This window comes from Barbatula barbatula, assembly GCF_947034865.1.
Source record: "Barbatula barbatula genome assembly, chromosome: 15".
In the NCBI taxonomy this organism is placed as follows: Eukaryota; Metazoa; Chordata; class Actinopteri; order Cypriniformes; family Nemacheilidae; genus Barbatula; species Barbatula barbatula.
The window spans coordinates 11,104,210-11,132,026 of record NC_136778.1 but is presented as its reverse complement, the minus strand read 5'-3'; the positions used below and the strand labels follow the sequence as shown (position 1 = coordinate 11,132,026).

Genomic DNA, 27,817 nt, shown 5'->3' with positions numbered 1-27,817 from the left:
AACACTGGCCTGGCAGTCTGTGTACTGTGAACTATATGAAAGTGTTTTTTAAAAACGGAATGGGTGTAGTTTTATGCTGAATGGTATAATCAGTCATACCATGACTAAAGTTAAGTGCTACCAGTCTGAAACAAAATGGAACTTTGGGTTGGCTCAAACCAATGTTTTTTTTTGTATCAATACTTAATCGATGCCTTGACACAAACAGATAGGAGGTACATGTTTAAATGTGCATGATAGTTGCATATCATGTAATCTAATTGTAAACCTATAACTCAAATATAAACAAAGCAGGGTCCTAAAACAGTACTATGGGGCACTACATCCATTATGTTTCCTTTTTTCAGCCCAGTGGCAGCAGACTCACACTCCAAAGCCCAAGAAGGTGCGTCCATCAACAAGCCGCTACGCCGCTCTCACAGAACGAGGTCTGGACGTGAAGGCTGCCTTCTTCCCTGATTCCAATTCTCTTCCTCCTGGCACCCTGGTGGAGAGCGATGACCTGTAGACACTAGCACTGACCTTTGAACCCTGATCCCTTAAATTCATTGCCAATATCAAGTGTACTTAATAATCCCCACCAATTTCCCGACATGAACCTCTTGCTGTTTTCTTAATGAGGTTGGATTGAAGGAGGAAAGTGGATGACTCTAAAAGCCCTTCAGTCTTTGTGAAGGGGAGGGAGGAAGCTGCTCGGCATCCCAGAGATTTTGGTGTGTGATATTTAACATCAGTTCTCCATCTGAGAAAGAGAGGAGAAAAGAGCATTTACTATACTATGCTTTGTTTTTTTAAGAGGAAGTGACGCGGGGGGTTAAGTGAGGTCATGTCCTGCTTGTAAACAGATGTATTGGTTCGCTGGCGCACTTAATATTGACATACCTGCTATCAGACACTAATACAAGCGCACACACACACCAGCACATGCTTTGAGGAAGGAGGTAGTAAGCCGATGATCATCTTGTTGAGTCATCTCTTGATTTTCACAAGTGCCTAATGTTAATTATATTAAAAAGACAAAAAAATAAGATTAATAGCATCTAGCGCTGCATGTCACTACGGTGCCAACATGTAACACTTTTTTAATGTATTTAGTTATTATGCTTTAGATTAGATATATTTATGAAATGCTGGAGAAGGGGTTTTCCATCCAGCACAGGAGGTAGGACTTTTGGGGAGGAGGGGATTTTGAAGGTAAAGCTGAGTACAAGAACACACCTTAAGCTGCACGGACCTGATCGTCCCTGGAGCTTCAGGGTTTTAAAATGACAAAGAAATCCTTAATTATAGTAATCAGCCTTATTTCAGTCATCCACAGATGTACACCGCCATAGATCTGCTGTGTCTGGATCTCAACACAAGTCCAGAGATGTTGCACAAGGCCGGGCCTTAATGTTTTTTTCCCACCCCGTCTTTTGTTCGTTTTTTAGCAGCGATTAAGAGGAAGCTGACATGTCATTAACGTAAGTGGCAAAATTGCAGAGAGTTTTAACCGAATGACAGGTTTGGATAAATGCAGATGTTTGTTGTGTTTCTATGGAAATGAGGATGATGGAAGTGCAGGATGCAGGATGGGCTTGTGCGTGTTTGTGGGCTGTAGAGTGGAGAAGGGCTAAGTTGTGGATTAAAGTGATAATTCACCCAAAAATTAAAATCCTGTCATCGTTTACTCACCCTCGTGCCATTGCAAACCTTTATGACTTTCTTACTTAAAACACAAAAGACGATTTTTGAAGAACGTTAGTAACCGGACAGTAATGGCCCCCTTTCACTTCTTTTGTATGGACACAAAACCAATGCAAGTGAACGGGGGCCAGTTAACAATTTTCGAAATATCTTCTTTAGGTTTCGAAATGACGAGGTTGAGAAAACGGTGAAAGAATTTGCATTTTTGCGTGAACTCTCGCTTAAAGAAAGGTTTTTAGAAGTATGATTAAGTAAAACTGATTGTAATGGTGGCGGTGCATGAAATGAACAGACAGTGATGCTTTGCTCAGTGTTCAGGTTCCAGATTACAGAAATGCACATAAAATGTGATTTTTTTTATAATTTAATGATTTACATTTGATCTTTTTTGGGGGAAAATAAAGCAGTATGTATTGTCGTATTCACACATTCACAAATAATTGGTTGTACTTTGTCAATCAGGAACCAAATGCTCAATTGAATTACAATCTCAATCATCTCACAGACAGACACTTAAAAAACATATATAAATATCATAAAATATATACATATAAGCCTTTAATTACATATTGCCTTTCTTACACCACTGTTTTATCCTCAAAATAAACAAAACCGATATTATGGGGCTCTTATTCTGTAATATTTTACCTGTGCCTGTATACAGACTGTTTTCCTTATTCTGTTTTGGGTTATGTATAGTAACGTAAATAAAAGTCTCTGAAAGTATAAGGTCTGGGTTGAGTCCAATTGCTCTTGATGAAAACGTTTCCCAATAAAGTTAAACAAGCTTTTTAGTGGTCTGCGTTTAATATGTAAAATATGCCAGATTTTAATCTTTGATCTTTCAATTGGTCCACCAGTTTCTGTAGACATAAATGTGATTGTGACATTTTGATGAATCTGGGTTGATTTTTGGAGTTCGGCAAAGTAAGATACTGAAGCATAAAATATAACCATGACATCACAAAGCGAATCATATCCACCACGCATTGACCTGTGACCTCTGTCATTCCAAGCACGGAATGTGGGGGTGTAAACCCAAAAGCCAGTCAACTAAAAATAACCTGAACCTTTCTTAATCTAATCCAGCTGGGCTCATACTAGTCTTACACAATTCTGTTTGAAACAGAACTCCAGATACATCAAGCCTGACTATAAATATAACTACCAGCACATAAATACATGCACGTAAACAGCTAAATAAAGTTCATCCATGAAGCAATAAAATCCCTTTATTTTCTTTATATACAATCACATCTTGCACAAGTTAAGATAATGTTTCGTACTAAGACATTGATTGAGCAAAGGTGAAATGGTTGCATGGCCTCCATTTCTCCTCCTCGTATTACTGCCAGGTGATAATTTATGTTCGCCACACACAAGTGTCAAATGATTGGTTAAAGCCAGAGACTGATCTCTCACACCTCAGAGAGACCTTACAGCTATAACTCACTTGCAGACAACACTGCTTCTTCATACAAGTGGTGTTTTCAGGTGGACCATCCCATACATAAAACTCCCTGTGGGTTAATGTTAGGAATCATTACATGGCCAGCTGTAGACCTCCATCAACTATCACAAGCTGTCCTGTGATATAAGGGGACTCCAGGAGGAAAAGGACAGCCTGCGCAACCTCTGTTGGCTCCCCAAACCGGCCCAGTGGAATTCTCTTCACCAATTCTTCCTTCTCCAGCCCTGCTGTCATATCTGTCTGGATGAATCCTGAAAAGTCAAGAATAGCATTTATTCCTTACTGATTCATTCGCAAATGAATATGAAAGGAAACATGCTGGTTAAAAGGCAACCGAAGCAGGACAAGTGAGAACAACAACCTGGAGCCACCAAGTTCACTCGTATATTACGGGCAGCCACTTCTTTGGCTAGGGAGCGTGTGAATCCCTCCAGGCCTGCTTTACTGGCACTGTACACACACTGACCAGCGTTACCTTTCACACCCACCAAGGAGCCTGAGAATACATCAATGACATTCATGTTGTATTCACAAAACATTCTATAAACCCGCGTGAGGCTTATACATACAGTAGTCTAAGCAATCGAATACATATTTCTAACTAATTCTTCTTTCAAATGTGTCTGTAAATTACAATCTGATTAGATACATTAAGATTTATTATTGTACATAACCAAGTAATTCAGAATATTCAAATATTTTCATTTGAGATGTAAGAACTGATATCTGGAGCTATGCGCCATCTAGTGGTGCCCAAGTGAACACAGATGGAGAGGAGATGCCGTTTTCCTCATTATGGTGTATGCTAAAAGATGTCTTACCCATGTTGACAATAGCTCCTCCGTGGCTGAGCATGCTCCGTAAAGCCGCTCTGCATGTGAGCATTGAGCCCAGCAAGTTGGTGTGCAGAACAGACACCATATGTTCAGATTTACTCCTTAATAACAATGCATCTCTAGGACATACAAAACATTACATTAAATAAAGTAAAGCTGCATTACTGAATATAAGCACCTTTCACACTGGCTAGTATGCAGAATTTGAAACTATCTTTCGAAACGAGGCTATACCGACACAACAACACATTATTCTTCAGCATTCCTTTGTGACCTCTAACCTGTTGATGCCAGCCGCATTAACCAGGAATCCAACTGTGCCGCATGTCTTACCGATGACCTCAAATGTTCTCTGAACTTCCTCTTCTTGAGATACATCACAACTAAGGCCCAAGTGCTCCCCTGCAATGGAAATAAGGGGTGGTTCTTCAATTCTTGTCTACTTCTGCCTACTTGACAGAAAGCTTGGACCTAGAATAAAGATCCGATCGTGGCAGTGATTAGCCATCATACAGATTTTTTATTGTGCGTCATGACATGCAATTCAACTCATGAAATATCAAATAAAATTGATCAATTTTCATTCATGCTCATGTTTTGTAGATCCAACTGTTCTCAAGCTGCCTTTAATATAATTAAAGAGGCTTAAAATTGTTAAAACTATCACAAATCATCCTTGAAATTGTTATATTTTTATAAAACTAGTTATTTACACTAGAAGATGTCTTATAGATGTTCTTAAGATGTTAAAGAGACATGTTGTTTTCCTTTATTTCTTACGTTTCTACACAGAAAGACTACAATGATTTATCTTTTAACACCCTTGTAGTTCACCCCAAATAACAAAATGCTGCTATAGGACTTTTTTCCTGTGGAACACAAAAGAAGATATTTTGAGAAATGGTTTTGAGTCCATACAATGGAAGTCAAGGGATTGCCAGTGTCGTTTGGATACCAAACGTCTACAAACTATCTTCTTTTGCGTTCTGTAGAATAAAGGGCGAATAAATAATGACATAATTTTCATTTGTGGGTGAACCATGCATCATTCACCTCCAGGGAGAGATGCAGCAGCAGCCTGTGCTGCTTCCTTATTCCTACACACCACTACAACCCTGTGACCCCTCTGTGCTAACAGCTGAGTAACTGCTCGCCCAATGCCACGAGAACCCCCAAACACTACGCCAAGTCCAGACATCACAACCCTACAAGAGAAAAAGGGTCTATAAATAAAGGAGTCATATGCACATGCATGTCTATAAGCAGAATCTTTCAATACACTTAAACCAAGGGGCAGGTTTGGATTTTATTGGGTTTAAGAAGATGCTTTTGCTGTTGCCATCTTCTGTACAATGCTCGCATGTTTTTAGTTAGTACCAATGTAATGGGTAAACTTTATATTCCTTGCTGTGTTCCAGGAGGTTTATTGTGGTAATGGTGACAGCAGTTTCCCTATCATTTCAGCAATAGCAATATCCTTAAATAGCCTTCCAAGCTCCAAAATTACAGCATCAAATGATTTCAATGTTTAGACCACGACATGTCCAACTCACCTTAGTTCGATAATACCATCGACTGCCAGAGTACTTTTTAATTCACTTCAAACATGGCTTGTCGTTCAATCCCACCCCTATTCGAAGCTGATGTTGATAAGAACGGGTGCCGCCATGTTGCCTGAGCTGCAGATGCACAGTGCGCTTGAGCCAGTAGGCGGAGCCAAACGCACAGGTTGGCGTCTCTGCAATTCGCGTTATAATTAAGTTAAATGCCTTCGTTTAAATTAAATAATGTCAGTGGAAGAAGAAAACAGCCAGACCAACAAACAAACAAAGTATCCGGGCGCGTTAAGTATCCCTATTAACTATAGCCCCAATGTAATTTGCATAAAAACACTTTTGCAGCAGGTTATTCATCAATATAAAATTGTAAAAATGAGATAATCGTTTCAGAATAGCAATATACGTCATTTGCGAATGCGTATGCTCTTTCATTTCAGTTCAAAAGCTCTTCAGTTAGGGGCCATGAAAGCGGATAGTGGCTCAATGACCGTGTACCAACCGGCGACGGTTGCTAGGGGGAAATGTGCACCAAACATCGGGCAGACAAACTTACGGTTTGAGGTTTTGACTGAAGTTGTTTCCACCCTATTAACGAAAAGCAAACACGTCAGAGAACCAATCAAGTCGCTCCGTTCGGTCGGCTTGTCCCGCCTTTCGTCTTCGGACCGCCCGGAGTAACAAATATTCACGTGAGCTGAACTGGCGCTGCCGATGCTCGAGCTGTATTCTGAATACAGAAGGTAAGAACACGTTTTGTTAGCCAAATTGTGTTCGTTTCGTGTTGCATTACAGTATTTTTCTCAAAAGTGGTTTATAGTTACGATTCGCTGGATGTCAGGGATGAATTCGTCCTCAGTTTAAATTAGCACGCGTTAAGTACAGTATTAACATCAGTTTGGCTAGCGAGTGTCCGGGCCCGCGATATTAGAAATCCGTCTGATGCTTATAAAACTTTGACTAGCTGTGTTTATGTGACGATCTTTTATCGGCGGTGCATGTCTATTGTAACGACTTGCTGTAGACGATTGTCTTGAGCTTGTAAGTTTCTAACCTGATTTGTCCGCCTTCTGTTTTACTAACATTGGACATACGCTTTGCATTGTAAAATGCACGTTCTTCTTTTTTTATACCTTTGGTGTGCCCTGCTCTCTCTAATGCCAGGTGGCAGCTGTAGTGATTCCCGGCATGCATCTGGATTCTGTGTGGAAGTAAAATCAACCTTTTACTCATCAGGGGGTGCTCTGCTTGAGATGGTTGCATAATTCCTGATGGCACTTTGAATGAATGACCCATCTGGAGCTGAATGTGACTTAAAATATTTCTAGAAATGTGTGTAGATGTCATATGGTCGCTTTAATTCTTCAGTCAGAGAATGAATTAGGTTGAATCTAATGGTGTTGTAGAGATGATGAACCCGGTTTGTCTGTTTCTTTTTGCGCACATTTATGTTATACATAAAGGTGTTTAGCACATAATGTTATTTTGTTGATGCTCTATTTTCAGCATGAGAAGTGTTGTCCTCCACAGACATGGAAAAGTATGAAAGGTTGAAGAAGATTGGGGAGGGATCCTTTGGGAAAGCCATCCTGGTCAAGTCAAGAGAAGATGGACGACAATATGTTATCAAGGAGATTGGCATCTCCAGGGTAGAACATTTCATTATTATGTGTTTGATGTCTGTATATGTAAATAACAATAATATACTAGTTTTTAAGGACCATATATGAAGAGTTAAAACAATATAATGTACAGTATATTTTTGTACTGTTTTTCATTCACCAGATGTCCAACAAAGAAAGACAGGAATCACGTAAAGAGGTGGCAGTTCTGGCTAACATGAGCCATCCCAACATTGTCCAGTACAAGGAATCCTTTGAAGGTAAGACGCTGTATTGCAAGACATCTATTTTCAGAAAACTCCATTAAAGTATTATCGAAATGTTATACCTCATTACCCATCTCTGCCATTTTCCTGGCAGGCATGTTTTTTATGACTAATGCATGTCAGAGGGTGAGCAATGTTTAGTTGCCAAGTGTTGATTAATTTAAGAACATTTGTTCCGGCAAAAACTCGACCTAATCCTTTTCTGTCTGTTAAGGACGGTCTGTGATTGATAGCCAGCGGAGATCCGCATGATCTTGCAAAGGCCCAACCTCGTGAATTAAATTATAAAGAGGATGTTGTGGATTCATTCAGCATCTCTTGCATCCAACTACAGTGTTGTGACATCGAGCTTGGGTTTATGGCTGTTAATAAAATTTAATGTAGAGGCCACAATGTCTGCTTCATTCTGCTCTAAATAACAGACATTCAAAACAAATACAGTGTTTAGATTTTTTTACAAACTGTTCAAATGTCAAGGAGCCACTTAAGTTGTGAACCGAACCATTGCTGTCAGTTTGTCATTGACAGAATGTTAATTGTTTTCTAGAGAGTGGTTGTTTGTACATAGTAATGGATTACTGTGAGGGAGGGGACCTGTTTAAGAAGATCAATAACCAGAAAGGGATTCTGTTTCCTGAAGAACAGGTGAGAATAATGAGTGCACTTTAACCTTCTGTATTTTGAAAGTGCCTCCATTATTGAAAAATGCATATCACAATATAGAAATTCTATCTGGTATATTAGGATCCAAAAAGTCATTTTTAATAGTAAGCTTGCTGCAGATCAGTAACAGACATTAAACTGAAAACAAAGAAAAACCTCAAGATGCTTTTGTTTATCAATCTGTTGTTTTCTGGTAGATTCTTGACTGGTTTGTTCAGATCTGCTTGGCTCTTAAACACGTGCATGACCGCAAAATCCTACACAGGGACATCAAGTCACAGGTACAGTTTAGATTTACAAACACTGGTGTTGAAATGAATCCGATGCACTATGCTTAATGCAAAGTTACTGCTTTTGTTTTCCATCAAGAACATTTTTCTGACCAAAGATGGTACCGTACAGCTGGGAGATTTTGGAATCGCCAGGGTTTTAAACAGGCAAGATGTTGTCCCATTTACATTCTATTTTTAATTGATTTCACAAACATCAAAATAAATCTGACGAGAAGCTTCCTTATGGACTGTGTGGTTATGTTTGCAGTACTGTGGAGTTGGCGAGGACCTGTATTGGCACACCATACTACCTGTCACCAGAGATATGTGAAAATAAACCATATAATAACAAAAGGTAACCAACTTCCTGTTTTGAGCCAAATGGGTATATAAGAGCAGGACAGGAAAAACAGTTCACAGTGTTTCTGATGCCAGCAGCTACGTATTGATCCCTTCAAAGAATTGCACTATATGTAATTTAATCAGTCTGAATATTCTCAGGCACTATTGATGAACACAGGCTATAAGTTTACATTTACATTCATGCGTTTGGCATATGCTTTTATCTAAAGCGACTTTCATTCAAGATGGACACTTGAATATATGCGTATGTATATTCAGAAAGATACATTTCACAGCATCTTATAGCTTAGTTTCATTTTAAACGGGGGTTTGCTCAAGATCAACTTATGATGTTGTGTTTGCGTGTACATATTTCCATGTGTACATGTGAGCGAGGCACATGTTCAATCCCGTATTTACCCATTTGTCCTACTTTCTTCCTGTTGCTCTGTTGTTTGTTTCTCCCTCATTCTGTCGGGTTTCACCCTAGTGATATCTGGGCCCTGGGATGTGTCCTGTATGAAATGTGCACGCTTAAGCATGCTGTAAGTACCTTGTGTTCTCTGTACTAGTTTGAGTGGGAGCTTTTTTGTCTAAAAGTGCCTTTTCAATGGGAAGGATCAAAAAGAATTAGCTTTTTTATTTCTCATGAATCTCTGAATATGATTTTTGGTCTCAGCTCTTTCCTCATTCCCTCTTTTCCCTTGTTTAATTATTTACTTTCTGTAAAGTTTGAGGAGAGTAATATTTTATAGTCTGACAGTCGAGAGGCGAAACTGCAGTGGAATTAAAGTTAAAGTGATAGTTCACCCAAAAATGTAAATCCCTTCATTTACTCCTCTTGTCATTGCAAACCTTCCTGACTTTCTTTCTTCCGGCAGAACACAATATTTTGAAGAAAGTTGGTAACCTAACAGCACTGGCCCCCATTCACTTCTATTGTATGGATTCAAAACCAATGCAAGTGAATGGGGGCCAGTTAACAACATTATTCAAAATATCATCTTTTGTGCTCTTCGGAAGAAAGAAAGTCATACAGAATATTTTTTATAATATTGTACGTGTGTGAGATTTGGTGAATGTTATTTTTAGCTTGATCTTGACGTCTTTCTTTCAGTTTGAGGCAGGTAATATGAAGAACCTGGTGCTGAAAATCATCCGCGGTTCGTACCCGCCTGTTTCAATGCATTATTCCCAGGATCTGCGCCTTCTCCTGGCCCAGCTGTTTAAGCGCAACCCACGGGAGAGACCCTCAGTCTCGACCACTCTGGACAAGCCTTTTCTTACACGAAGGATTCACAAGTTTCTCACTCCTCAGGTGACACATGCACCCAAAAATGCTTATTTAGCATCATGATGACTCAGATGTGTTGTATAACGCTCAAGTCTAATTTCGGACCCACACCAGAATGTGATGCAGAATTACTTAAATAAGTCCTCTTGTGTGTTATAGCTTATTGCACAAGAATTCTGTCACACACCTCACCTTCATCAGCCTAAAACAAGTGTGGCCCAGGGAGCACCAGGTAAACATGTTTTATTTGTTGTAGATCAGCAGTAAACACTTAGACTGAACGAGTAACTAATTTCTTCTTCACTCACCAGCCAAACGTCCTGCCCCCGGCCCCGCCTCCATCTCTCCAGCTCAGAAAATCACCAAACCAGCTGCCAAATATGGAGTGCCTTTAACAGTACGGAGACCACCGGAAGCTCTCAGGAAAGTCCCGGACGCAGCAAAGAAACCAATTAAACTTAAGCAGGTAAGAGCCCGGAGCCTGACAGCGAATAGGGAGCGTCATGAATTCCATTGGCTAATCCATCTCTGTGTCCACCCAGTATGTGTGTATCTTATGTCAGGGGTGGTAAGGTTTTTGTTCAAGGATAGCAATACTGTGTTTGTATCATATGGATATTTGTCAATGTTTTCCGGCTCTGCAACATATGAGAGCGAGAGACTTCTGATCCTCGCTCCTGGTGTCATGTTGTTGTCCAGGCCCCCCCCCCTGTGCCAGCTCAGAGGAGAGTGAGTCGAGTGGTGGAGGAGAGGAGGAAGCATGAGGTACATCAGAGAGCGCCCCCTATCTCCAACTCCCTGTTCTAACACCCAGCCCTCCTCCTTTAATTCACCCACCCCTGCACCAACCCACTCTGTACTGCATCAGTTCATTCTCTGCCCTATCGTTTTTTACCTAAATCACTGTGGGTCGCTGATAAAACCAATTGAGAACAGGCTTATATATTGATGGAGTATACAGGTAAAGATTTGTGATGTTGCAGAGTTAACCCCAACGGTGAGGATTTTGAAATTGATAAAGGAACTGTTGTGATTGTCAGTTAAACTATTTAGTTGATAAGTTTAGATACTGGTTTGGGTATTGTTAGTGTCAAAAAGTCTGGGTTTTTTTAAACCGACCTGTTTCATGTTTTCTATTTTCTCTCTCTTTTCTTGGTAGCTTCTTGCCATCACCTGAATGGTGGGCATCTACATTACCTACTCTTCCTCCTTTCTATTAAGCTGTTCACCATCTCACTGTTCTTAACACCTGCTGTACCTTCTGAATTTTAAATTCTAGACCTTTATTCCCTTTTTTATTATGTCTGTTGAGCAGATGTTCATAGTATACATGCAATGACTCCAAAATCCTGAATATCATGTCACATGTGGTGGCATTTCATTTTAATGGTTAAATGCACATATGCACTTCTGCAACCAATTGTTTAATAAAATAAACGGTTAGGTTTCAAGTTAATACATCCAGTTTAATAGTCACCTTGGAACCACATGCTTAAAAGTAACTGCAAAGATATCTCTGATGAAGCATTTGTTTGCAGATCTCACTTGATGTGATTTTTTGTTGAAAAATGATTGTTTTCGGGCCACTGTATATGGGAATCAGAGTTAATTTTACATTAAAAATTTCATCCCTGTGAAGTTCATTTAGAAAAGATTTTTTGGGGTTCAGAAAATGCTCCTTAGCGTTTACTGTTTAAGCATTACATGTACGTTTTCTTCCAGGAAGGAGTGAGGAAGAAACGCATGGAGATGATGGAGAGAGAGCGGAAACAAAGAGAACAACAGGTGAGCTTTTGAACAGCAGTTCACTTGAAGTACAACAGATGGCCTTATTGCTTTTATTCGAGTGATTGATGCTATTTGAGAGCTGCATCTCTTGGGTTAGAAGCCATTTAAATGCCTCTTTGAAAGCCTTTTTATTGAGTCAACGAGCATCAGTAATTATGTTTCTCTCTGTAGATGTTGTTACTGAAGGCTTCTCAGATGAAGAGATTTGAAAGGGAAAAGGTAAACTGATCAATGCCCATGATTATTTAAATCAATTAATGCATGTGTTGTTGGGTGTTTTCAAATTCTTTGACCTCTTTGACAAACTTTGTCATCTTAGCTGAACCGCATAAACCGGGCTCGAGAACAGGGCTGGAGACATGTACTAAGTTCTAGTGGAGGCAGCAGTCCTGAGCGGAAGGTACAATACTTTTCAGGATAGGTAAAATATCTTATAATCTAAGTGTTTTATTATTTCTCATTTTATGTTTGGACTCATTCACATAGTTCTATGGGGGTGGTGGCATTGGAGCACCTGGAATAGTCCCCGCCCCTCTGCCTGGCCCCACCCATGCCACGCCCCATGTTCCTGGCCCCTTCCATGCTCCTCCCAGCCGAGTTCTTTTAGACCATGCCCACTTAGCAGCTGATAAACCGGCACCCAAAGATGCTGCCGTAGGAGACAAGGCTTCAGGGGACAACAACAGGTGGGATATTTGTTTGTTACATTATTGAGGATTGATTGGTCATATTAATATTTTTATGTTACTGTGTTTAAAGGACCCCTGCAGACTCAGGGAAGCTGAATGGCCATGCCTGCATTCCTGGTAAGGATGTCATTAGAAGAGAACCACGGAAAGCAAGCCTCCAAAATGAGCAGATTTTAAAGAACGACTGTAGGTCAGTTCACTGGGTTTCATCAGGTTATAGATGCTATAAATATGCTTGGGTGTTTCAAATTGAAAGTCCTTTAAAAAAAAGAGTTATGCATTCATTTTTTTTGTATATTGTCTTTAGGTTACGAGGTCAGCTGGCATCAGAAAGGGCTAAGCAGGTGGAAGAGTTTCATCAGCGGAAAAGAGAAGCCATGCTGAATAAAGTCCGAGCTGAGGGACAGCTGGTATGAATTGTTTATATCTACCTCTTCTAGTTCAAGGAATGCTCCAAGTTCAATATGGGTTCATCTTTATTGATGGCATGTGTGGCATTATTTGTAAGACAAAGGGCATACACGGTGCCAGTCAATAAACACTATGTACATTTACACACATTTCAAAATCAAGATTTATTTGAACAAGGCAGTGTTTGGGGTTTGGAGTCAGTGATGTGTTTAAAAATCTGGCTTTAATAAAATCGATTTAACCAATGGGTGAATAGGGGGCCCGGCAAAACCTGGCCGCCATCATTGCAAGCTGGACAAACTCCTCTCGATGCAGGAGACCCCGGGTCAACAAAGAGGAGGAGGTAGGAGTCCAGATTGGAATGGAACAATATTGCTCAGTTCATCGCCCCTCAACCCCTATCATCCATATGCTTTCTGTTGAACTGCCATCTTCATTTGATGTCCGGTCCCTGCACAATGAGCAACATGTACTTCCAGTGCATCATTTCAGTTTACCCAAAAACCGTCCCTATTCAATTTACATGGATATTTTTTCCTTATTTTATCCTGCTTTTTGGATCCTTCCTTTATTTGCATTTTTATAAGGCATGAACATAACAGACCTTCTGCTGTATTCCAGAACATCTTACTCCTCCTCATATGGTCCTCCTGAATGAATGTTGCTGTGATCGCTCGCCTCTTGTCTTGCTCATCCAGTTCACAAAATGTTGTATCTGTTTGTGTTTTGGCCATTTTCACGTTTGTTGGAGAGAGGTGGTGAGGTTAGAATAAAGATTGTGATACTGGGGAGAATAAAGACTTTCTATTCTTTAGGAGTACTTGGCGAGGCTACGACAGATCAGACTGCAGAACTTTAATGAACGTCAGCAGATCAAAGCTCGCCTCAGAGGAGATAAGGTACAGTTGAAACTCCCACATTCATGCCCTAAATTTAACAAGGATTTTAGCTTTTGATTTTAAATTGAAGAAACTTGTCAGCCATTTCAAAACAGGCATTTCATATTTCTAACAAAATCTAATATTTAATAAATGTATTTAACGTTTTCTCACACCATTATTCCAGAATGTATTGTTTCTTTTTTGGAAAGATGTTATGTAGAATGTTATGTTTTACCGTTTCCTTTGCACGGTATCTCTTAGTATGACAGTGATGGATCAGACAGTCAGGAATCATGTGAAGAGGCAGTTCTCCGGAGAAAGAAGATTGAGGCATTGAAGGTAAGACTTATAAATAAGTGTTCTCGCTGACATATATTTGAAACAATTGTCTTTTGTATAGCTGTATGTGTTTGTGTCTGTTTTTGAGGCCCAATCAAAGGCTCGTGCCGCCGTACTCAGGGAACAGCTCGAAAAGAAGAGGAGAGAAGCATATGAGCGAGAGAAGAAAGCATGGGAGGATCATGTATGTCAAACTTGATCACACCCTTCTAACTTAGTCGTTCATCTCTTAGTTTTGTATCACTTATGTTTTGCCCTTGTCCAGCTTGTAGCACGAGGTGTAAAGGTTGCCGTTGGACCTGCGGGTGGAGCTCCAACTCCTGTACTCCCTCCCACTCAACAGTCTGAACCCACCCCTCAGGAAGCTGTCTCCAAAGCCGCCACGCCCTCTTCTAGACCCGCCACTCCAGCCATTTCCATGACCGCTGCTTTAAAGGATGTGGGCGCGGTTAGGCACCAAATACATTCACTTATATATTCCAGGAATTTCTGTTCACATAACCAATAATCTTTTGTTGGACCAATGTAAACAGATTTGTTTTAGTTTTAAAGCTTTAATTCCACTCTATTACCGATAATATTTAAATTATCCCAATTTCCTGCGCATGCTACGCTGGCTACCGAAATATCACAAAGATAAATTTTTTGTAGATCTCATCTGGGCAGAGTTCACCCATGAAAGAGGACTCTCTCAGAGCAGAATCTTCCGATGTACAGGTGAGAATTGCATTTATAAATCATCACTAATACGTATAACAACACTGTCTTGAATAATCACTACTGAAAACATTCATTTTGATCATGTACAGTACCAGTAATGATCATCTTTTTTGTCAAGATTGAAAAGAAGGAGATTCTCAAGAGGTTAAATCAGAAGGTCCAGACTCCGGAGGAAGATGGAGAGAAAGATTCAACATCTTGTAGCAGTGAACCATGCCCGCCTCCTCCTCAACCAATCCAACATCCCATCACAGAGGAAAGACCGCCGACGGGTGGTGATAGGAAGAAATGGGAGGCTGTACCTCCACCCATACTCTCTGTAGCTGAACAAACTCTGGAGGAAACCTGTGCGACTCTGGCAGGTGTGAACAATTCATCAATTTATTTTCTTGAGTAATGCTTCAGTATTAAAATGTAAGGTTCAATTATCACAATTCATTTGATGTGAGCACCACACACAAAATCTGTTTGATTTTCACTTCGCTTTGTTCAGCATCTCAGGCAGCATCTCCAGAGGCGAGTGCTCCCTCTGGTGGAGACAGGAAGAAATGGGAGACAGATGGTGCTCATCTGCTGTCTGTGGCTCAACAGACACTGGAAGAAACCGGTCTTGCTACAGCAGGTCAACTAACAGGTGTTCTTGCTTATTTTGGCATCTTCTAGTTCTTACAATGAAACTGATTTGGCATAATCTGAATCAAACTGTTATTAGACACTTGAATAAAATGGGCAGGATTATCCCAAATATATGTAGATTTTATTTCGTATTGTTTTTTTATATTTACCTAAACTAGGAAGTAAATGCTTTTTAGATAGCCTTAGGGTGAATAAGTTACGTATTGATGTGTTTTGCTTTGTATCCATGGAGGGTGTGTTTATGCTTTAAGACTCCAGAGCATCCTATAGCAACCATCTTGACAACAAATTCAAACAGAGCTTTAGTGTACAATTATAACTTTCTTAGAAAGTGAGAAGACATGTTTTTGTGTGACTATGCTGTATTTCACAGTATGTGTCTTGGTATTATGCATTAATGTCTGTTCGTTTTAACCCACAGTAGGTGAAGTCATTCGCATGGATGATGTAAAGGAGGAGGAGCCAAGAAAAGCTTGGGGGCAGAGCCCAGATGCAGAGGTTCTGAAGGTGTTGGAAAAAGCAGAACTGCAATCCCTTACCCAACAACTAGGTCATACCAGCATCAGTGACAACACACAAACTGGTGAGTCATTTGATTTTGGTCGTTTCAATTATCTGTGTAATGTTCAATTATCTGTGTAATGTGACTGTGTGACCCACAACCAATTGCTGTTAATGGTTTTGTGTATGTGTCTTCAATAGAAAGCCTTAATCCCATTGAAGAGTCTTCAGATGCCACAAAAGCCAATCAAGTGCCTCTCCCTCAACCATGCCAGCCTCCTGAACATTCCAAACAGGAAGTGACATGTCAAGCCACAGTGCCAATCACAACAGAGGTTAAAAGTCAGGAATTAATCTCACCAACAAAGGAGGAGGTGCAAAACACAGATTCTGGTGAAAGTGAGACAGAAGGTGAGAATACTGAATTGAATTTAATGTGTAATATGATGAGAAATCTGATTTCTTAGTTTTTTCAGCGTTTGAAATTTAAATGTTTACAAAGAAAACCTTTTTTCTTTCCATCTAGTGGTTGATGATATGGAGTCGATCATTTTGGAGGAAGCCGCTTCACAAACTACAAAGCCCCCAGAGGAAGTTCTGCAGGCCTGGACCAATGATACCCAAATATCTGCGTAAGTACAGATGGACATCTTAATCCTAAATTTTCATAACACATGTAAAAATAATTCGATTTGATCAACAATAATCGTGTTTCAATATGTAGATTCATAAATTAAATTTCATAGCCTAATATGTGTATCATTGCAATGTCACTTTAGGCCAGCAGGTGGCAGGCTAATTCAGGAAGAGTGCACAGAGACACCTCAAAGGGAGGAGAAACAGCCTGAACCAACAGGTAGTCTCAAGTGTATTGCTAAGAACCCTTATCTCTCTCTCACACACAAACCTGTCTCATTATGCACCAAACAAAGCGTTGCAAGGTTTCCCTTTACACCTAATTTTTCTCTCAAGCTTCACTAAACCCCAGAAGCTCCAGAACATCGGTCTGAATTACGCTTCAGACTCAAAGAGACCAAATCAAGGAAACTGTTGACATTTTCTTTCCCTGTAGTTGATGAGTCTCTGTTTGTGAAGCTGAGCAGCAGTCCGGCTCACAGACGCGCTGTAGCGTTGGCCCTCCTGTCTGCTCAGTCCTCGGCAGAGGACTCCTCCTCCATCACCTCACGTTCTCGGTCGGTCTCTCCGCAGCGGTCCCACCACCATGACGATACGCTTCTCATCGGCCTCTCCACCGGCCTTTTTGACACAAACAACCCAAAAGTGAGTATGTCGCCATCATGGGAACCCAAATGGGACACAGGGTGGAAAACGTGTTTTGTTTGGTATTCAGTGATGTTTTAGAAGGTTGCCGTGAATAAACAGAGACTTAAATTCTTAGGTGCCCTGTTGGTTATTTGACATTAGACACCTCTCCCATCCATAACATTTGAAAGAATATCCCTGTGTGACCTGAAGTTGTACCGGCAGAATGTAGTTCCTCTGATGCCCAGGGTGGAAAAGACAGACAGAAGGATTTGATGGTCGTGAAGTGTAGAAAGCAGCAGAGAAGTCCAGGAGAATGAAGATGGATTATGTTGAAGATACTCTCGACAGCTGCAGAGCCTCAGTGAGGGATGGTGAGGTGGTCTCTGTTGAATGCCCACTTCTAAAGTCTGACTGATTACTGTCAAGCAGACTCTGAAAGGAAGGAAGGGACCTTACTGAAAATAACCTGCTCGAGTGTTTTCATCCTGAACAGGAGGAGAGATTGTTCTGTGCTAGCAAGGTGGATAAATGTTTTTTTTTTAACCCAAGCCTGTTTTGTGGTGGAAAAAGTGATGGTGCGGAACGATTTGTTGATGCAGATAGAAGTGTAGGAGTGATGGGAATAGCTTGTAGAAAGTGGGAGAGAATAGTAGCAGAAGTTTTGAGACCTCAGCCTCTGTGAGAGGTGAGTAAAGAGGTGCATGTGGGTGTTTGTGCTGTTGACGAATGACTGCTTCGGAACTGTGAAAAGAATAGCAATACTGTGTAAGTCCCCGTTTACACAATGATGTAGTTCAAACGGAAAAGGTCTCCCTTTGTGTTTTTAAAACGTTTTACGTACACACAACGGTGTATTCAGAATTTTCTGCATTTAAATAGATTTACATAGATGTACTGGAAGCCAGTAAAAATGCTGTGCATTATGCATGCCAGGCCAGTAGTTGGCAATGTCACTTTGTAAAGAAACACTTTCGTGCATGTCCACAGACTGACCATGTTATGTGCATACGCTTGTGGACAGCGTTTCACAGTTTTGCCTTTTCCCAATTTGCCTTCATGCTTTAAAACTGAAACCAAAATGTCAGATGCGCAAGCGCTTTGCTTCCGATGGACACGCACGCATCCTTTGTATTAGAAAATACCATAGGCTCCTCTCACAAAATGTAGACAAATTAAGATCATTTTAGATGTTAAATTACATCTTGGAGCATTGGGCTCGCGAGATGAGGGCAATGGTTTAATTTTTCATGAAAATCTCAAATTACATATATACATATTTTTCACTCAAAATTACTGTCATTTGATTAGCTGCTACTCCATAAGTGCCATGGGGTGCACTTAACTTGTGCAGGCCAAAAGACTGAAGAAAATGACAATCACAACAAATGGCTGTCACCTTTTTCACCTCTTCAGAGTTTTCAGGTCCATCTATTTTCGAATACTAATTAGGACAGACAGGAAAGTATGCCAATTGGGACGCAGAAACAGTTTACACAGAGACGATAACGGCAACTTTTTCAAAACCGCTTTCAGTCCCCTTGTGCCGTTTTCTTGTAAACGGACAGCCAAAACAAAAAAACATTTTAGGGATTGAAGACCCTTTTATGCATATGGCCCATTAATCAGAACAGCTGAGTGAAGGGAAAGCTATTAAAGTTTGTTAATGTTCCTAAATGATACATTTAAATGGAAGTGAGCCTTTGCTTATTACAAACATGCGTACAACCTTTACATTGAAAGTAGTAAAGGAGTAATTCATGCGTTCCATGTGCATGAATTACTTTTTCAATTACTTCTTCAAGCCTAAATTTAAGGTACAAATAGTTTTGTCATCCAATTGCATATTTGTGGAACGTGCAAGCATGTACAAAACATGTGTTTACAATATAGTACAGCATTTTGTTTTCCGGAGAGTTTTGTGCATTATGCAGCACAAATAAGCCTTGCAGCTGCACTGCGCTTACACGGGCGGCATGAGTCTTTCAATTGGCTTGCCAAAATAAATAAGTACATCTTGCGCACTGTGCGAAACAGCCCTTAGGCACATAATTCTGCCATTTAAGTGTGCAGGTAATGTCCAGAGGACTGTGGAAGAAGGTGCGTGTTCTTATAAAGATATTACAGCCAATACAGAACATAGTAATGAGAACCCCACTGCTACCATACATCACATCCATTACACTAGATGGAGAAAGCGAGAGAGAGAGAGAAGGACTGGAAACAAAAGTAAGATGGAAGATAAGATGCCATTTATTGCAGGAGAAACAGATGGCAGTCTCTGATAATGTGTAACACTTAGAGAATCAAGGGGCTTCGACTTAAATCACTGCTTACAAAACAGGGTGACGTATGTTTTCCCCAGACTCCAGTTTTGTGTTCACACGCACATAATGGTGGAAATATGTGTGTTTGGATGTGCCGTCGGCCATTGCAGTGCAGGACCGCTGTGTGTGTGTTTGAGCTCCTGAGTGAAGCGTTATTAATGCGATTCTTCCACATCCTTGATATGCCAGTAAACCAAAAGGCTTTGCTCTGCCCTGTGTACTTTTTCACCCACCCTGCAGGGACACACACACTTCGCCCTCACTAAAGCACATTAACATTCACACCCGTGCCTACACTTTCACAAACAAACGCACATTTGGCCTTTTGGATTGCTTACACCCGACCGTGCTGGACAACTTGACTAGATGCACACACTCGCGCACACACAAACTTTGGACTTTCTCGGAGCAGACTAAGTGTTTAATCAGTAGTTTAACACGCCTCTCTACTGCGCAAGTGAGAGAACAGACTGCTGCTCTGAACCATCGGCAGTGTTAGAGAGGGATGACTGCACTGATATTACCCTCCTCTACTCTGTGGAGAGAATGTTAAGTCCCCGCTGAGTGTTTAATAGTTAGGGCTTTTATTCTCACGCACGATTCTGATTGAACAACCTCATACCGCAGCACGGAGAGTGTGCTTGTGCATTTGTGGGGTCGTATTTAACATTAACAAGTCAACTTGGTGTATGTTAGCCAAGGTTTCTTGCAAAGTTCACAACTAGCTTGTTGCAGCAAGGGCATGAGATTGGGGCAAAACTGTATTTTTCCCACCATTGAAAAATTGAGATTTTACTTACTAATAAAAATTACACAAATGCTCATCCCCTAGTTGTTCTAAACCTGTGTAAATGTCTTTGTCCTGCAACACAAGAAATGTATTAAGAAGAATGTTTGTATCCAAACCCTTCTGGGGGCACTATTGACTTCCACAGTAGGGAAAAATCTATTAAGTTTTCCATATTCCTCAAAAGAAATCTACTTTTGTGTTCAACAGAACAAAGAATCTTATATGGAACATCTTGAGGGTGAGTAAATCGTGACAGAATTATCATTTTTGGGTGAAGTACCCCTTTAAATTATATTTAATACGGAAAATTATACATCCAACAATCTCTTTCAGTAGGGTTGCATGACATTTAATTTTTTTTATTATATGATAATTTACAAAAAAATGATATGAGAAGGCTATAAGCCTTTAATTTCAAATTATTTTATGTTAATTTCAACTATGTTAAAGTGATACTTCACCCAAGAATAAAAATTCTGTCATTATTCACCCAAAGATTGTTCCAAACTGTCGTTGTTCTGCTGAACACACAGGAAAATATCTGGAAGATTGTCAAATCTCATCCCCCGTTGACTCCCATTGTATTTATTTTCCCTACTATGCTAGTAAATGGTGTATGAGAACTGACGTCCTTCCAAATTTCTTCCTGTGTGTTCTGCAAAACAATGAAATGTATACAGGTTTGGAACTATCTGAGGGTGAGTAAATGATGACAGAATTTTTGGGTGAAGTATCGCTTTAAAATATATGATATACGGAAAATTATACAACCAACAACGTTTTACATACTTTCTGATTATTGGACATCTTCCACACGAGGCACAGCCGGTCGGCTACCTGCATGAACTTGAAACTTTGATTAAACGTAACTTTGTACATTTTTTACAATTATTTAGTTATTGCAAACCATTGCGATATCCATATTTGTGATATTTCGATCATTCTTTTTTTTTTACGGTGCAGCCCTACACGTCAGCTTTTATCAGGCTGTTTCTTGCCGCTGTGATGGTTGTCACTGCAGCATCCTCTGCTGCATTGCACTGTGACAGGTTCCCAAAACAATCTGTGCCGAAATGTGCCATAGAAACTTTGAAGGTTGGAATGAAATGAACAGAGACCATGTTAAAAATAAACTTCATCCACTCGTTTCTAAAATTGGGATACTCAGAAGGCTGTGCAGACACAAAGTACTACGGTACTGTACCTTAGCAGAGATTCCAAATGCGGTGTTTTGATACTTATTTTTGATATTTTGGTGATCATACGTTAATGTACTGTACTTTGTGTGTGGGTCATGAGATTTGTGCCATCTTTGCACTTGCAGCTTCGTTTACAGAAAGTATCAATTTATCACAATTCATATTTTAAACTGCACTGGAGATCTAAAGGAGATATAGTAACATGAACAGTAGTTTCGGTTTTCCACCCAGAGTGAAATGTTGTACCCGGGATAAAAGATGGGTTTAATTTAAAAATAATTCAGGGTTAAACACTCTGTGAAAATTCCCTAATGTCATTCCTGCAAAAACCGGTTCAACGGGTTTTGAAAAGCAGGTGTCACTACTTACAGAAATTGTCCGCTGCCAATTTAGGTTTTCACCTTAAATTTACTGAAATGTTTGACACATTCAATGCTAGCTTCACTGTCAATCCCGTGAGTACAGAGAATGAACTAAAACACCCACTCACGTCTGTTGTAGTACATTCATACAGTTAAATATTGTTCCCTCAGCATGTTGAAGTCTTTAATTTCACTAATCATTAATGTTTTGCATGTTGTCAGATGCTGAGGACGTGCTCCCTACCAGACCTCAGTAAGGTCTTCAGCGATGCTGTTGAAGGCGAAGGCTCTGTCGCTCCTGAAAACAACCTTGAGGTCGAGGATCTGGAGGACAAAGGAGATGAACCGTCTGAAACTGAAGAGTAAGATACACACTGACATATGCTCTCACACAAACACACACACACACACACACTCCCACGCAATATCTAACACACTCGCTCTTTCATTCTCACAGTGTGTATGATGATGATGACTTGAGAGAGCTCAGAGCATCTATGGAGAGGCTTCTCCAAGAACAGCGTAGTGACGACGATGACAATGATGAAGAGGAAGATGACGTTGGAGGATCCAACGGAAGTCCTGCTGAAGAAGAGTCAGCTGGTGTTAATGGGCTGCCCGGGGCTGGTGAGAATGCCAGTCCTGAGCCTCCTCTTGTGGTTTACAATGGGACGGCTGAGGAACATGATGATGTAAGTCACGATGAAGAAGAGCCTGGAGAACTGGTTACTGATGGAATGGAAGTTGAGGAAGATGAAGAGCAGAACAGCAGTGAAGGGCAGCTCAATGAGGAGTGGCATTCAGGTAACCACAACCTAAATGCATCAGAAACAAATTGGTCAAGACTTTGTTGCCCAAATCATAATAGGAAATAAAGGCCTCTTTAAAGAGCTAAATAAATTGTTGTGGCTTTAATTAAATCTGTCGATCGATCAGCTTTAAATGACTATTGTGTTTATTGATATATAACACTTTAAATGCTAACACGGAGGAGCATTCTATTGGCCAATATTTCTCAGTAATACAATCACATTGAACTGTGTTGTAGTTAAAAGCATTTAAATTGATTGTGTAATGTGCCGTGGATGGATCTGAATGCAGATGACAGTGAGGAAGAGGATGATGAAGAACTAGAGCAGCAAGACAGCATCTTTAGTCGTCTGGAGGAGCTGCGGTTTCATCTGGAGCAGGCTATGGGATTCGAGAATTTCATCCAAGCGTACAACAAAATCAAGGTCTGTATTGGTCATTGTTTCACCTGGGGCCTGTACCATGAATGTAGCTGAACAAACTCAGGGTAATTGGATCAGTTTTGGGTTGACAAAACCAAACCAACGTGATCAAGCTTTGTTGGTACCATGAAGCAGCTCGTGGAGTTTCTTTGTCAACTCAAGCTTTGATCCTGAAGCTGAGATTAGTTTGCGCGCGTGCACATGAACGAGTGACGTCAGCATGGCTAAACCAATCGCATTATAAATGGATAAAGCGATTTCCACAACATGAACACAAAAATGAATTTCAGCCATGGAGTGATATGTTTCTGCTGTCTACGCAAGAGAGATGTGTTTCAGAAACACTGCTGATTGCGTTAATGCGCAAGTTAAAAGACTATAGGCCACACATTTACTGTAGTGCAAACAGGATCCGCGGGGTCCTCGGTGGAACTACAAGGGGTCCGTGTCCTTGCGGGAAACTTTTTTATGTAAGGCACGGGTACAGAAATATTACAACAAATGTTAATTGAAGCTCCCGCATATTGCAATTTTAAACCCCGTGCGGACAGAAAACATCCATTCAGACAGCAGAAGCAGTTAACCTTACATCTGCTTCATCATTTCCCTTCCGAGTACACATGAGAGGAGCTGCGTGCAAATAAAGTTAATTCTCATATATTCTGAACTTCTGTACAAATTTGTTAAAGCTGTAAACGGCTAATTTGACAGGCAAATGACACCACAACGTTTCTGCATTGTAAACTCTGACATCTTACGTGTTTAAAATCAATGAATGCGTGTCAAACAAGTTGCCCAAAAAATAACGCGGACTGGTGCATGTTGGTCTCCTTTTAGTCTGATATGATGCTCTGCAGGAAAAAAAACTAGTTTATTTTTTTGCAGAAAGACAGCGGAGCTCAGAATTATAAATAGCGGTGTGTTCTGCAACACAGAGAAGCGGAAGAAAATATAAGAATAACACTTAATAAAACGGCCTGCTTTTACAACAGAATGCATAAGCCTTTACCTTTAATAGACTAGTCTTTGCGCCATTAACCAGGGTCAGTCATTTCACTGAAGCCTTAATAAAAACTACGGTTCAGAAAAATGTCCTAATACAGTGAAACTGAAAGTGTTTCTATGTTCTGCACCACAGACAAGAATGTAAAAACTGCAATGCAAATACACGTGATACAATAAAAGTGGAATATAAGTAAGTAAATTGAATTTCATGTGAGTGTAAGGGAAAGCCAGCAAATCTGTAAAATCTGATTTTACCTATATAGTAAACAATATTTTATTTTATATTTGTAATATATATTTTTTTATTAGTATTTTTATTTTATTAAACAGTATAAAAAATAACTAGCCATTCTAACACGCACTGTGAGTCAGTTACGTCACCTATGTTTCTTTGCTCACAGCTGATTGGTCAAACTTCAGTCTGAGATCTCGAATCTAGAACATAGCCTGCCCCGGAGCAGGTTAGCCGTGCAGAGTAAGATACCATGGCGACGAACACCGAATAAAGCCGAGCTACTCTCATGGTACCTAAAACCCAAGGTTGGCACAAACTAAACTGAAACATAGCTGGCTAGCCACCTAAACCAGCTTCATGGTACAGGCCCCTGGTCCAAAACCGGATTTGCATGAGATGTCAACCGTTATGTGACTCCAGAGAGAATCGGTGCAGTGCATTGTGGAAATACTGCATATCTTGGAGGTCTTTCGTGTCCACACTCCACCAATAACAATGAAGTCTATTACTTGTAAACGCGAGCATATATATTTAGTTTTTTAGTTTATTCTGGAAACGTACTGGTTCATTAGATACAAATGTGCTTCCTCTGTTTGTTTTTTTTGGCTTTAGTTTGTCAGAATGGAGCTACAGTTAACATATGAATCTTTGTCACCTTATTATGTGAAATAAAGTTAAAGAACTTTGGGCATAGTTTCATCCAGAGTTCGATTGCTATCTTCATGCAAGTTTCTTTGTATGTTTTATCTGTTAGGCCATCCACGAAGATGAAGATGAGAACATTGAAATAGGCTCCAGCATGGTGCAAAGCATTTTGGGAACCCAGCATCAGCACCTATATTCAAAAATTCTCAATTTGGTGATGGCGGATGGAGCTTACCAAGAAGGTATAGTAGGAAGTATATAGGAGGAATGTCCATTCAACATGATACAGTGATTCATTATTTTGTGGCAAGCAGGGCGGGACGAGAGCCGTGAGGGAAAGGCGCGAAGTCGGGGACGTGAGTGATACCGAGCGTCAGCTGTGCGTGCACCGGTCTTGCATAGCTCCTCCGTGAGAGCTGACCCTCGTTATCACTCACATGCCCGGCCTCGCGCCTTTCCCTCAGGGCTCTCGTCCCGCCCTGCTGACCACAATTATATATAAAGAAAAATGCAATGGGTCACCTGGGTCCTGCTATTACAGGAATTCAAGCTAAAACTGTGTGCATCAATACTTGTATTTGTTAAAAGGGATCGTTCACAAGAAATAAAGTTACCATTACAGGTTTGGAATGATGAAAGAATTTTATTCTTGTGCACACTATCACTTTAATTTGTACTTTTTAGTTTTAGTTTGTACATTTTCCAAAATAATGTAATGTCTTAAAGGGATCGTTCACCCCAAACTAAATGTTGGAATGTTAGCAACTAACATTTGCAACTGATCTCAGTAGCTAACATTCTTCCAACTATCTTTCTTTGTGTTCAACCAAAGGAATGTATACTGGTTTGCATTGGTGTACATATATGTACTGGTATACATTTTTGGGTGAACTGTCCCTTTAATATAATCTTCATTTAGAGACTTCATTCATTAAATATTTATATTTAATTCAATTTAAATAATTTAATGAACCGCATATAACCACATTCTGTTCCGTTCATGCACTATTCTGCGGAAAGCCATTTGATGTTCGTCTCACACAATCCTGTGAGGACAAGTTCATTCACAGCCTGATCTCTGTTGAAGTAGATAAATGAAAGCTAGAGGAGGAGTGGGTGTATAAGAGAGCAGCAATTTCATCCAATGGAGTATATCAAGCACTTAGAAGAAAACACACACATTCATAAAGAGATAAATGAATACTCTAGTCTGGTTTTATCTTTCTTTGGGCATAGCTCAAATTTGTCCTCCTGTTACACGATCAATATCCCTTATATCTCTTTATGTGTGCATGTGCGTCTTAACTCCCCCAGAGTTATTTTTCTCCTGTTTTTACTTTACAAACTCTTATATAAGACTTATGCTGCATTGCTCTGAGCAGTTCCAGGGCAGTGACGTGAGGGTATTCCTGGCATTTTACAGTGTGTGTTCAGAACGCCTCGCTGTGGATTTTAACATGACCTCTGACATCAGGAATATAGCCTGGAAGTTTTCTTCAGATCTCAAGAAGTCTGTTGCTTTTTCTAACGCTTGTGTTTCTTTTTCCTCTGTCTCTCTCTCTTTCTCAGATAATGATGAATAGGAGTTATTCATCCGTGCCAGCGGCAGCCTCGGACAATCTGCTGGCAGGCTGAAGTGTTCCCATGATGCACTCTGACAGACCGACGAGGTGCACGTAGGGGAAGGGGGGGTGGGTGGGTGGTTGTGGGGAAGGGTGGGGGGGGTGGGTGGTTGTGAGAAAGGGGGAAATGGGCCACTCAGGCACGGGCAGTTTAACGTCCACGGTTCGACTGCAGTTCTGCTTCCATATCCTGAGTTACTAAGCAGTACTTTGTAAATTTTGTGTATAGAAATGTGCCGTGGGTGATAATATTTAACCAAAGCGTAGCAGAGCGTTCGCACATGAGGCAAAAAATTAGACTCGTGTGTCCCCTTAGCTGTTGACAGATTGTATGTTAAAGTGCTGCTCTCTGCTATATTAACTAACAGCTGAAGCTATAAAAACTGCTTTTTAAGGTTTTGGACCGGCCAGGGAGGTCTAGTTCAGGGGTCAGAGGTCACATTTCTACCGAGTTTCAGGTGCTTGCACACAACGGGCAGCAGGTTGGGTGCAGCTGTCTACCTCAGACAACAACAGACCCTGCTAAACTTAGTCTCGAAATTCCTTCTCAAACACATTTTCCGAATCCTCTTTTTGTACTTTTTACACAAGTGACGTTTACATAACGCGTTCTAACATGATTTTGCCTCTTTAGTCTAGTTTGAAGCATTTAAGCATCGTTTTAAGAGTTGACAGAACTGTTATTGAGAGAGATGCAGGGAGTTACTATGCATATAAAGAGCAACTAAACAGTAGCGTGCACAAGCACACTTGCCGTGGTGTTATTTTGGGTTTACGACGGGCATTTATGAAATGCTGTGGGGATGCTTTGTGCATGTTATTCGCTGCACTTCCAGCTGGATGTGTTCAGACGGTTTCCTCATTTTAGCTGGTACTTGAAAGTGTACAGAAAAATTGTATAGCATTCCAAAGCAATTGTTAAATAATTTATGAGTGTTGTTACTGTGTGATTGCATGTCATGTATATCTTTGTACTGAGAAATAAAAGTACTTTTTTAAGAGAATGCGCATGCTTGCGTGTTGGTATTTGGAAATGACAGACTCTGGTTTTGGATGCGAAACAGCTGAGCTGTAATCGGTTGCCAAAATCTATTATAAGCTACCTATGATTTTCTTTTTCTTTCCTCATTCTGATTGGTCATGTGAGCTGTCAGTCAAGAAGCA

At 40.4% G+C, this 27,817-nt stretch overlaps 3 protein-coding genes across 10 annotated transcripts in view; 2 read left to right on the top strand and 1 right to left on the bottom strand.

Moving 5' to 3' along the window:
• palld (palladin, cytoskeletal associated protein) overlaps nucleotides 1–2,479 on the top strand; it is a 45,827-nt gene extending 43,348 nt beyond the window's left edge. For 6 of the 7 annotated variants that reach the window (XM_079475079.1, XM_079475078.1, XM_079475080.1 and 3 more), the window contains one exon: nucleotides 348–2,479. In XM_079475079.1, coding sequence (XP_079331205.1) covers nucleotides 348–508 — 161 coding nt within the window. In that variant the 3' untranslated portion in view covers nucleotides 509–2,479. The remainder of the gene's footprint in view (nucleotides 1–347) is intronic. The other variant, XR_013787674.1, reaches the window with a different exon arrangement.
• On the bottom strand, nucleotides 2,077–6,872 carry cbr4 (carbonyl reductase 4). 2 transcript variants are annotated; one of them, XM_079475087.1, is made up of 8 exons: nucleotides 6,683–6,872; nucleotides 6,106–6,279; nucleotides 5,547–5,731; nucleotides 5,047–5,198; nucleotides 4,275–4,395; nucleotides 3,979–4,112; nucleotides 3,519–3,653; nucleotides 2,077–3,408 (listed from the first exon to the last, which is right to left on the bottom strand). In XM_079475087.1, exons 4-8 carry the CDS (start codon nucleotides 5,189–5,191, stop codon nucleotides 3,230–3,232), a joined length of 714 nt encoding a protein of 237 aa, XP_079331213.1. In that variant the 5' UTR covers nucleotides 5,192–5,198; nucleotides 5,547–5,731; nucleotides 6,106–6,279; nucleotides 6,683–6,872; the 3' UTR covers nucleotides 2,077–3,229. The 2 variants fall into 2 exon arrangements, with proteins under 2 accessions (XP_079331213.1, XP_079331212.1); XM_079475086.1 differs by lacking the exon at nucleotides 6,683–6,872 and adding an exon at nucleotides 6,374–6,650.
• Nucleotides 6,873–7,061: 189 nt separating this feature from the next.
• nek1 (NIMA-related kinase 1) lies at nucleotides 7,062–26,715 on the top strand. The gene is made up of 33 exons (XM_079475077.1): nucleotides 7,062–7,198; nucleotides 7,335–7,431; nucleotides 7,985–8,082; nucleotides 8,298–8,381; nucleotides 8,470–8,537; nucleotides 8,641–8,727; nucleotides 9,205–9,259; nucleotides 9,832–10,032; nucleotides 10,168–10,240; nucleotides 10,320–10,474; nucleotides 11,731–11,793; nucleotides 11,968–12,015; nucleotides 12,116–12,196; nucleotides 12,283–12,482; nucleotides 12,556–12,675; nucleotides 12,793–12,895; nucleotides 13,712–13,795; nucleotides 14,039–14,116; nucleotides 14,205–14,300; nucleotides 14,382–14,564; nucleotides 14,768–14,833; nucleotides 14,955–15,198; nucleotides 15,330–15,470; nucleotides 15,894–16,055; nucleotides 16,175–16,384; nucleotides 16,500–16,605; nucleotides 16,753–16,829; nucleotides 17,046–17,254; nucleotides 22,137–22,276; nucleotides 22,372–22,718; nucleotides 23,016–23,149; nucleotides 25,141–25,273; nucleotides 26,601–26,715. Exons 1-33 carry the CDS (start codon nucleotides 7,082–7,084, stop codon nucleotides 26,612–26,614), a joined length of 4,074 nt encoding a protein of 1,357 aa, XP_079331203.1. The 5' UTR covers nucleotides 7,062–7,081; the 3' UTR covers nucleotides 26,615–26,715.
• The last annotated feature ends 1,102 nt before the right edge of the window (nucleotides 26,716–27,817 follow it).